This window comes from Schistocerca serialis, chromosome 2 (assembly GCF_023864345.2).
Source record: "Schistocerca serialis cubense isolate TAMUIC-IGC-003099 chromosome 2, iqSchSeri2.2, whole genome shotgun sequence".
Lineage (NCBI taxonomy): Eukaryota > Metazoa > Arthropoda > Insecta > Orthoptera > Acrididae > Schistocerca > Schistocerca serialis.
Window position 1 is genome coordinate 887439030 of NC_064639.1, and position 12453 is coordinate 887451482.

The 12453-nt window shown below is 38.0% G+C and overlaps 1 protein-coding gene across 1 annotated transcript in view; it reads left to right on the top strand.

The window, feature by feature from the left end:
- Positions 1 to 462: 462 nt before the first annotated feature.
- LOC126458224 (uncharacterized) overlaps positions 463 to 12453 on the top strand; it is a 31055-nt gene continuing 19064 nt past the window's right edge. Inside the window, exons 1-2 of the mRNA XM_050095121.1 lie at positions 463 to 693; positions 804 to 939. Of these exons, the coding sequence (XP_049951078.1) occupies positions 671 to 693; positions 804 to 939 (159 nt within the window). The 5' untranslated portion in view covers positions 463 to 670. The remainder of the gene's footprint in view (positions 694 to 803; positions 940 to 12453) is intronic.

The following is a 12453-nucleotide window of genomic DNA, read 5'->3' on the forward strand; positions in this document are numbered from 1 at the left end:
GCATTCCGTACATGTTGCCTATGTTCCACATTCACTAATTTGACTAGAAGTGTAGCGAAGAAAACTTCACGTTTTTAAAGAGATATACGACGCCTTTCTGCAAAAGGTCAGGTCTTTTGCCGTTCACTAGCTATTTTTTGTTCTTATAGAACACGACATTCTCCAGAAGGTTACAAGAAAATCGTACTTAAATTGTTGTGTAATGTAGCGGTTCACACCCCCTAAGGTCGTTAGGAAACCTAAAAAAAGCCAAATGTGGTATCTTATTCCTGTTGTTGCTCAAATTTATTGCGCTAGAGACGCTTCCACTTGTAAAAAACATTCTACATACCAATACAAAATATTACGATTCGCTGCCGCTTTCACAAGACCTCGCCGAATCCGGTAGTGTAACTACCTGGCCGTTTGGCGCGCTGTGGTCACTATGGCTAACAAAAACGAGGAGTGTCGCGACTGTTGTGCTAGACTGTACGACAACCAAGTACAAAAGTGTATCACTGCCACAACCGGCTACAATGTCCCATAGAGTACTCATTAATATCTTTGGACTTAGTCAGTGCAAGAACTTTGGTAGCATAGGGGAATGATCGAACATTTGTTTGTTATGACAGCTAGATAGGTTAGTTACGTGTTTGATATATTTTTGTTTTTGTTGTCATCGTCACTCACAATGTCACAAGATCTTAGCAGCAGGTAAGTTTATTATTAATAACATTATTAATAATTTTCTTATAATGTGATAATATAATATGTGTTTCTTGCTATTTTGTGCTTATTTTGTATTGCAAGCGTTTTCATTACAGGAAACGTGGTCGAAATAACTGTGAAGAGGAATGCTGTGATTTTATGCCATTATCTAAAAGAATTAACAACTTGCACATCAATGGGACTATTTACAGCACTTGCGAACAACATTCTGAACATGCCATTTTTAAGCAGGTGCTAATCCATTGAACTCAAATTTCTGTGATTGCTGCTAGTTCGTGCTTATTTTAATGACTTGCATGTATTATCTATGTATTGAATACGAGATCATTGTTTGTGTATTCATATTAGCAGATAACAGAGAAAGAAACTATGCAGTAGAGGTGATTATCATTTTGCTTGCTGTTTTTAACAGACTTATTGTGGACAATGGATTAGGAAGCAAATGATATGGTACCCGGTGCAACTGTGGCATGTTTAGTGCATTGGAGGTAGATCAGCCTCTTTGTGTAGTTCTGTTAAAATTGCATAATATGTTCAGCAGGTAACGTGGTTCTCTGAATTACTGACGTGTGAAGCAGATATCAATAAAAGGCAGAATTTTGTATGGCACTATATTTGCCAATGTAATATCATACATGGCAAGACAAGAAAAAAAATATATATTTTCAATTCTGTGGTTGACAAAGCACTTCAAGAAACTAGTAATTTCCAGTCAGAACTCTGTGTTTTTGTCATTGACTTGTACAGAAGTGTTGCTCAACTTCGCTTATATTGCATTCATATTTCCATCTGTAGGAGTGATTTCTAGTGCTTGTCATGTCCCCTTTGGTAAGTTGAAACTACAGGGGATGGTGAAAAATATGGGAACGCTGAAAGCACAACACAGTACTATGCCTTGCACAGTATAGGAAAACCATTAGCCTTCAGAACAGCTTCCAGTTGTCTCAAAATGTATAAATGCAGGTCCTGTACGGTTGACAAGGGAATCTTACATTATACTTCCTGCATAATAGTTGCAAGTTGAGTCAAAAATGGTGGAAGTGTATATATTCAGCAATCGTGCATCCATAGCTCCAAAATAGACTTTGTTTCTTTTTTATGCTGCAGTTGGATTATTTCTTTTTAATAAGTTTTGTGTAGTCCATTATGCTCCACTGAGTGCACTTAGACAGAATCGACTGTCCCAAATGGACACCTTACGTGCTATACAGTCGAGGCCGCAGGCTCCATTGCCCATACAGCACTTCATGGGAGTGGTGCCCCATGGAGATCTTTTGTCCTCTTTCTTTCTGTAAATGATGGTGGTATTATACTTATAAAACTGTTGTGCATCGTATTGGACATAGGATATATATAAAAGAAAATAAAAAAAATTTTATTTAAGAAGAGTGATAAAAGAGGATAGGGCAGATTGAGTAGTAGAGGTCCTTTCACCTGCACTACCCAGGGAAGAGGTCTCAGAATATGACCTCGAGCCTGACATCCCAGTGCATTGCCTCCCAAAGTTAATATCTGAGGTATGTTGATATGCTAGTCTACTTAATTCTAGGTTAGTGTTTCACAGGGTTACCATGTTGACTGGTAAATAACCGGCTACACTATGTTATGCATTCTACATTGTCTCTGTGTACTATGTGATATATGATTACAATCAATGGAAACTCTAGGTAGGAATATCAACTGTGTATGAATGCTACTTTCAGTAAAGATAACGTGCTAAGTTGCTGAAAGGCACAACTAAAAGACACTTGCACATAAGCCTTCGGCCACAGCCTTCATCAGAAAACGAGAAACACACACCATTCATTTACACACACATGATTGCAAACTCTGGCAAGTTGGGCCAGAATGCCAGAGGTGGCAGTGGTGTGCGTGAAGTGTGCTTGCTTGTGTGAATCAGTGGCATGTGTTTCTCTTTTTCCGTCAAAGGATGTGGCTGAAAACTTATGTGTAAGTATCCTTTAATTGTGCCTGTCTGCGATTTAGCATTTTATCATTACGGTAAGTAGCAATCTATCTTTTTCTATATTTATGATGAATGATTACTATTGAATGTGTTGTGTATGCTCTGTATTGCATCTCTTCTTTTGTTTTATCATGTGTTTACTCATATTTAATGTATGCCATGTTTTAAAAACATCTGCATTATTATAGCAACAGCTTTAATGCAGTACAATAACCGGCCATGATTTTATGATAATATATCTCTCTTGTTTGACCTATGTTAAATGTTTCTATATTTGTGTGGTATGCCCTCGGTGTTGATGTTGGTGAAGTGTGTAGCACTGGAGTGCTCATCTGGACTAACCCAGTCATCTCTTTGATATCTGCTATGGTGCATGTAAGGTCTTATTTGTTTACAGAAGGTGTGTTACACCTTGGAGATGTGGTTTGTTAGTTCATTTAATTGTCCCTGTTTGTGTGAGTCCCCATTAGTGTCTTGTAGGGTTTGTGTTGTGACAGAGACTCAATAATATTGAGATCTGGTGACTGTGGCGGTCAGGAGAGATGCGACAATTCATCCATGTGCTCACCGAATCAGTCCTGGATGATGGAAGCTGTGTGAACAGGGACCGTCTCATCTGTGCACGCATTGTCACCATTGGGCAACAAACATTGGACCATGTGGGTGGATCTGATCAGTCAAAGTGGTTACATAATCCTTGGGAGTAACACTACCTTCTGGAGTAACAATGGGTCTCATGGGATACCTCAATATGGCTACCCAAATTGTCACTGAACCCCATCATGTTTTGCTCTTGTAACATAAATTTGTTGCTTAAAAGTGCACTTACGATGTCAGGCTTATCCATCAGATTAGACAAGTTGGTGGAACCAATGAAAATAGTGTTCCATAAGCTTCATCATGATGTGGACTGTATGAAACTACATGGCAGCACAGTATAATATATATTGCAGTATGTTGTCATATAAAACAGAATACAGTGTAAACAGTCAATTTTTGATAGTATAATGTAATTGCATTGATAAAAAAACTGTACTCTTCGGCTCCTGCATAACTACAATCTTGGAAATGACATTTCGAATATACCCCACAAAGTTCTCTAAACAATGATTGGCCTATGATACTGATCAACCCACTACCACAGTCAGTTTTTCTGTCACATTCGTTGGGTTCACCAACTCATGATCAAATCATAACATTGGAGTATGAAACAATATCCCAATAAATTCTGTCATTCTCCGAGAAACGATTACTAAGAATACATACGAAAACCAGTAACATAATAGCCAGATCAGTAATCACCATTCTCACACTATTTACAACAGAAACAGGAGCAGTCAATTCATATCTCGCATAGAAACAAGTCATTCAGCAATTCTCATTGGCTACTTTATCCCATTACCCGATTGACTATGACCGCCGAAAATGAATTGCCAACATCAGCATGTAGGTGAACAGCTGCCGACACTGTGAGTACACTGTAACCACTTGACCAAAAATTGGAAATAGTGTGGAAGAAGACTCATCCAACCAATTTACTTCCTTCTATTGCTCAATAGTTCAGATTTTATGTCTTCGGCATCAGGTTTTCCTGTTACTGGCATTTGCATCACTGACAAGTGATTTTGGATTCCAGCTCACCCTGCAAGTACCAGCTAATGGTGCTCCCTTCATGTTCTTTTGGTACTGACAGCGTTCACAAGTGCAACATTCAATTCAGCAGCGATTTTTGCAGCCCTCTTCAATAACCATCTGTCGTGATCACTGAACCCATACACTCGTCTGTGTTGTGACTTACCAGATGATGTTTTCCCTCTTTCACTATATGCAGTATAAGTCTTCAATTTGGTGCCTCGCAAGACACCAGAACCTTAGGTTTACATAGGTTCAGGAAGCACTCACCATATGAGTGCCAAAAATTTGCCCACATTTTTATAGATACCAAGGCTCCACTTTGTATTGATCTATAAAGTTTTTAGCACACAATTGTCGTAACTTAAGATCTACATGAGAACTTTCATTGGTATTCATTTTATTTCTCTGTTGTTCCACTTTCAGATAGCGAGCAGGAAAAATTAACTATTAAATCTCTTATTTTTATTATTGTTGATGTTGTGGTCTTCAGTCCGAAGACTGGTTCTGGTTTGATACAGCTCTCCATGCTACTCTATCGTGTGCAATCCCTGTTCTCTCTGAATTATTACTGCAATATACACCCATTTTAACCTGCTTACTGTATTTTTCTCTTGGTGTTCCTCTACAATTTTTCCTCCTACGCTTCCCTCCAGTATTAAATTGACAGTCCCTTGATGTCTCAAAATGAGACCTGTCAACCGATCCCTTCTTTTTGTCAGTACGTGCTATAAATTTCTTTTCTCCTTGGTTCTATTCAGTATCTCCTCATTAGTTATGTGACCTATCCACTTAATCTTCAGCTCTCTGTTATAGCACCACATTTCAAAAACTTCCATTCTCTTCTTGTCTGAACAGTTTATCATCCACTTCTCACTCCAGATTAGTACCTTCAGAAATGGCTGACTAGCACTTAAATTTATATTCAATGTTAACAAATGTCTCTCCTTCAGAAATACTCTGTCAGTCTACATTTTATATCTTCTTTGTTTAGGCCATTATCGGTTATTTTACTGTCCAGATAGCAAAATTCATCTACTACTTTTATCATCTTATTTCCAAGTATAATTCCCTCAGCATCATTTGATTTAATTCAGCTACATTACACTACCCTTGTTTTGCTTTTGTTGATATTCATCTTATATCCTCCTTTCAAGACACTATCTATTTCTTTCAACTGCTAATCCAAGTCCTTTCCTGTCTCTGACAGAAATACAATGTAAGTGATAAATCAAAAAGTTTTTATTTCTTCTCCCTGAACTTGAATTCCCTTTCCAAATTTCTCCTTGCTTTCCTTCAGAGCTTGCTCAGTGTACAGATTGAATAACATTGGGGATGGGCTGCAATCCTGTCTCACTCCATTCTCAACCATTGCTCCCCTTTCATGCTTTTTGACTCTTATAACTGCCATCTGATATCTGCACAAGTTGTAAAAAACATTGTCAAATGCTTGCTGTTAAGTCTACAAATGCTATAAATACAGGTTTGCTTTTCCTTAACCTATATTCAAGAGAAGTTGTAGGGTCAGTATTGCCTCGCCCATTCTCGCATTTCTCTGGATCTTCCCTGAGGTTTGATAATATTCACTGCTGTCAACACCTGCTTTTTTGAGAACTGGAATTGGGGTTATCACATTCTTCTTGAAGTCTGAGGTTATTTCACATGTCTTGTACATCTTCCTATAGGTGGTATCTACTTTCCCTTGTTAAATATGCTTCTATAGCCTTGCATTTGTCCTTGAGCCATTCCTGCTTAGCTGTTTTGTACTTTCTGCCAGTCTCATTTTTTAGGCATCTGTACTCCCTTTTGCCCACTTTATTTGCTGAAGTTTTATATTTTCTCCTTTCTTCAATTATATTCAGTATCACCTGTCATATCCATGGATTTCTACAAGCTCTTTTCTTTTTATATTTGATCCTCTGCTGTCTTCACTATTTCATATCTCAAAGCTACACACTGCTCTTCTATTGTATTCCTTTCCCCTGTTTGTCAGTTGTTGCCTAATGCTCCCTTGGAAACTCTCAACAACATCCAGTTCTTTCAAATTATTCAGATCCCATCTCTGCATACCCTACCTTTTTTCAATTTTGTCTACATCTATGTTTCCGTGGTTATTCTGCAATTCACAATTAAATGCCTGGCAGAGGATTCATCAAACCACCTTCAAGCTATTTCTTTATCATTCCAATCTCGAACAGCACACAGGAAAAACAAACACTTAATTCTTCCCGTGTGAGCTCTGATTCTTTTATTTTGTGATGATGATCATTTCTCCCTTTGTAGGTGGATGCCAACAAAATATTTTCACAATTTGGGAAGAAAGTTGGTGATTTAAATTTCTTGAGACCATCTTGCAGCACTGAAAAATGCCCTTTTTTGTGATTGCCACCCAAGTTTGAACATTGCATCTGTGGCACTGTCTCCCCCCACTTCACAGGAATACGAAATGAATTGCCTTTCTTTTAACTTTTGCGATGTCCTCTGGCAATTCTATCTGATGCAGATCACACCCTACACAACAGTACTGCAGAAGAGGGCAGACAAGCAGTCTCTTTAGTAGACCTATTGCATTTTTTAAGTGTTATGCCAATAAATTGCAGTCTTTGGTTTGCTTTCACCACAGCATTATCTATGTGATCATTCCGATTTAAGTTATTTGTAATTGAATCCGTAAGTATTTAGTTGAATTTACAGTTAATTTGTGTGATTTATTGTGTAACTGAAATTGTGGATTACTTTTAGTACTCATGTGGATGACTTAACACTCCTCATTGTTTAGAGTCAGTTGCTAATTTTTGCACCATACAGATATCTTGTCTAAATAAGTCTGTAATTGGTTTTGATTATCTGATGACTTCACAAGATGTTAAATGACAGTATCATCTGCAAACAATCATATGAGACCTGTTCAGATCATCTCCTAAATCATTTGTGTGTATCAGGAACAGCTTAGGGCCTATAACACTTCCTGTGGAATGCCAGATATTAGTTTGGTTTTAGTCAATGACTTCCTGTTAGTTACTATGAACTGTGATTTTTCTGACAGGAAATCACGAATCCAGTCACACAACTGAGATGATACTCCATAGGCATACTCCATAAGTCACTTGTGAGTAATGGTGCCAAAAGCCTTTTGGAAATCTAGAAACATGTAATCAATTTGACATCCCCTGTCAATAGCACTCATTACTTCGTGTGAATACAGAGTTATTTGTGTTTTACATGAACTATGTTTTCGGAATCCATGTTGGCTGTTTGTCAGTAAAAACTGTTTTCTACAAGGTAATTTGTAGTGTTTGAACAAAGTTATTGTTCCAAAATCTGAATGCAAATCAACGTTAGCGATATGGGTCTGTAATTCAGTGGATTATTCCATTTTCCTTTCTTGGGTATTGGTGTGACTTGTGCAACTTTCCAGTCATCAGTTTTAATCTACAGTTCATAACCAATAAATTGTGATCAGAGTTCACATCTGCCCCAGGAAATGCCTTTCAGTTTGAAATCTAGTTCCAAAATCTCAGTCTTACCAATATGTAATCAGTCTGAGATCTTGTGTCTCCTGGTCTCTTCCACATATACAGCCTTCTTTCATTGTTGTTAAACCAAGAGTTAACGATGATTACATTATGCTATGAGCAAAATTTTACTAGGTGGCTTCCTCTTTGATTCCTTTCCACCATCGCATATTCACCTACTATTTTCCGTCTCTTCCCATTCCTATTATCGAATTCCAGTCCTCCATCACAATTAATTTTTCATCTCTCATAACTATCTCAATAATTTCTTTTGTCTCATCATACATTTCTTCAATCTCTGGCATCTGTAGAACTATTGATATTTAAACTGTACTACCATGCTGGGTGTGGGCTTTGTGTCTGTCTTGACTATGATAATGGATTCACTATGCTGTTCATAGTAGTTTACCCACAATCCTATTTTCTTATTAATTTTTAGGCATACTTCTGCATGATGTATTTGATTTTGTATTTATAGTCCTATATTCACCTGACCAGAAGTCCTGTTGCTCTTGCCACCAAACTTCGTTAATACCCGATATATTTAACTTCAGTCTACCCGTTTCCATTTTAAATTTTCAAACCTGCCACACCCCCAATGCAGAATCTGTGGTTCATACCAAATAAATCAATAAGAAACAGAACAGATCCTCCATGGTACACAAACAGGTGAGGACACTGTTGCAGAAGCAATGAAATAATCAACCCAGATTCAAAAGAACACAAAATCTCCAAGATTGGCCTTGTGTAACAGAAGCTAGAAAGTAATGTGGGCTTTAGGCTTCAGTCCAAGATACATTTAATAGTTTTCATGACAAATTTTATTAAAATGGTCATGTCTCCCTATGTAGGGGAGAGGCAACAAGATATTTTCTCATTCAGAGGAGACTGTTGGTGATTGAAATTTCATGAAAAGATCTCTCTCACCACAATATAAAATACCTCTTTGTTAATATTTGCCACTCCAGTTCACCTATCACATCAGTGACACTCTGTTTTCTGTTTCATGATAATTAAAAATCAACTGCCCATCATTAAACTTTTTTGATTTCCTCTATCAGTCCTATCTGGTAAGGATCCCATACCTCACACTGATAATCCATAAGAGAACAGACAGGTGTACTGTAGGCAATCTCTTTGGTAGATTTGTTGCACATTGTAAGTGTTTTACCAATAAAATGCCATCTTTGGTTTGTCTTCTCCACAAAATTTTCTGTGTGATGCTTCCAATTAAAATTGTTCTTAATTGTAATCCCTACATATTTAGTTGAAACTATAACCTGTAGATATGTGTGATTTATGATGTAACTGAAAGTAACGTATCCTTTTATTTGTCATGGGGATGACCTCACACTTCTCTTTATTTAAGAATCAATTGCCACTTTTTACGCAGTACAGACATCATTTTGCAATTGGCTTTGATGTTCTGAAGGGTTTTTTGGATGGTAAATAGCAGCGTTATCTACAAACAATCTAAGAGGGCTGCTCACACTGTCTCCTAAATTGTTTATATAGATTGGGAACAGCAGACAGGCTATAACACTTTCTTGGAGAACACCAGATATCACTTCCATTTCACTCAGTGACTTTTCGTCACTTGCTATGAGCTATGAAAACAAAACACATGGAAAAAGGTAAGTAAAATGTTTATTATTTCAAAAGAAATCGCTATAACTGTTAACACATTTATCCCACTGTGATACAAGATCGTGTCGGTGCCTTGGTGGACAAACGTTTGTGGTTACCTGTGGAGTCATGATTGTACGCTGGCGTGCAACCCTTCATCCATAACAAATCGATGGCCGTGACTGTATTTCTTCGGGGCACAAGAAACATAGAAATCGCATGCGGAGAAATCAGGACTGTATGGAGGATGTGTAAGGGCTATCCAGCGAAATGTCTGCAGCATAGTTGAAACAACCGTGTGGTGATCTCTCCCCATATAATTTCCATATTTTTGGAGCCCTGAAAAAAGATATTCATGGCCATCAACTTGCTTTAGACGAAGATGTGCATCCCTGAAAACAATGGTGGTTCCATGGGCAGCTGCAAACATTTTTCATTGAAGACATTGACCGTCTTGTCTCACAGTGCGGTTAATGCATTAACAGTTACTGTGATTACTTTTGAAGTAATAAACAGTTTATGTACTTTTTTCCACCTGTCTCATTTGCATTTGACTGCTCCTTATAATTGGTATAAATTCTCCAGCAGAAGATTTGCCTTTATTAAATTATTTAAGTGGCTTTGCTACAATGAGGTATCTTCTTCTAAGTTGCTCATGATGCCAGCTGTTCTTGATATGAATTCTGGAACATTTACTGCATCTTCTTTGGTGAGGGAATTTTGAAAAATTGTGTTTAGTAACCCCACTTTAGTGGAACTATTATTAGCAACATTACCATTTCTATCATACAGTGAAGGTATTGATATTGTCTTGCTGCTGGTGTACTTTACATAGGACCATGTCTTTGGATTTTGTGCCAATTTTGAGACATAGTTTTGTTGTGGAAAGTATTAAAAGCACCGTGCTTTGAAGTACACACTAAATTTCGAGCTCCTGTTAAACATGGCCAACCTTGGAGATTTTGCATTCGTTTGAATCTGGGACGATTCTTTCATTGCTTCTGCAACAGTGTCCTGACCTGTTCTGTGTCTTGATGATTTACTTGGTATGAAACTCTCAATTGCTATCAATACTATTTCTTTGAATTTAAGCTGTATCTAGTCTACACTTACGTACTTAATTAGGAAGGAATGCAGACTGTCTTAGGAAGACATCAAGGAAAGTTTCATCTGCTTTTTCCTCCCTCTGTTGAGACTTCAGTTACTGATATGCATTTTCTGCCCATTTTTTGAGTGAGTTAACAGACTGATTATACAGCACTAGCACCCACTTTTGAAATATTAATGTCTTCTACGGATGTTTTCTGGGTGCCAGTGGAGTTCAGCATGCATAGCTTTCCTGACTGGCCAGGTTACGGATCCCATGGTCAGAAACTCAAAACATTTGTAGGTCTGTAAATCAAAACTTGGATGAAAAAAGTGTTGCAGCAACCTGTGTTAGTGCTAATCAGAATGAAGACTTTACTCAGAATATGTGCAGACAGAAAGCAGTGACTTGATTCATTTAGCCCCTTTTACAGACAAAATTCCGCTGTTTCTTTAGCAGTAAAAATTATGAAGTTGATGAAATGATCGTATGGTATTGATGGCCAGGAGTCACCACCTGGGAAGTTCGACCACCAAGTTGCAAGTCTTTTCAGTTGACGCCAAATTTATTGATTTGCATCTTGGTGATGATTGGTTGATGATGAGGATAACGCAAAACCCATTCCCCGAGCAGAGAAAATCTCTGATACAGCCAGGAATCATGACAGTCAGACATGCTGACTTCTCAGCTAAAGAGGTGGACCTGAAGTTGATGTGATGGTATTGGTACTGTTATACACCATAGAATGGCCAGTTCAGTGCAGTTTTTATACTGCATCCAGTTTATCTGTATGTAAGGAGTTGGTGTATCATTTTGGTCCAGCACATCTTAACGCTGTCTGCCCAATGTATGATGCACCACTCTTGGAAGGAATTGTATAAACACCTGTTGATGGAGCATGAGACCATTTTTTGCAGAATTAAGGAGTGACATCATGAGCAGTATATGGAAAAAGATCTTGGAGGATAGACTACTTATGTATTATGAGAAAGACATGGATTTAAACATATCTCATTCAGCTTCCCAATCATGTAAAGCGACATTTGGTTGTATCTTTACTACCTTACAGCTCTATTTTAGGGAACTAATATGTCCTTCAAAAACACCTCTAGATGCTTACTGTGTTTTATAGGTACTGGAAAAGTGAGGCTCTGAGATGGATCACAAGTCATGACTCCTTCATTAAGAGATGTGCGCAAAACAGGGAAGGTTCTCAGCTCGAGTCCCAATATGTCGTACAGATTTAATCTCTCAGAAAATCTTCATTGTTATCAAAATGATAAGGTATCGGGTGTTTCTTCAGAGGATGAAACATGTCAGGATTTTGAAAGGGGTATGTGGAGTGAACAGAGGGGATGGCTGACCAGTTCACTGTACAGGAACTTCAGTCTGGTGACTGAAGTTGGAACGTGAGCAAAGGTGCTTTGTCCTGCCACAAAAGGATCCCTTTCGTTGAGTTTCCGCAGCACTTTATCTTGGTTGTCTCCAATGGCTGGTCAAATTGGCTGGAATTTTTGTGGTACTTTATATCTTTAAAACACTTTACACTGAAATGTAAAAATTAAAAGAACTTATCAATAAACAAAGAGCAACAGCTGGACAACATCCTGAAGTCATTTACCTCAAAATCTTTGGCCAGTGTGACAGGTGTAAAGTCCTTAGCAGTGAGACTTCTGTCTGTCACCGTAAATTATTAATATTGAGATTAATTCTCCTCCTTGAGATAAAATGACAGAAGGATAATTCTGGTGCAATGTCTTGTGACTTGGGTGACTTTTTTAAAGCATCTCCATGAGAATGAGATTTTCACTCTTCCTCGCAGATTAAAAGTGTGTGTTGGACCGAGAGTCAAACTTGGGACCTTTTCCTTTCGCGGGCAAGTTCTCTACCAACTGAGCTACCCAAGCACGACTCACAAG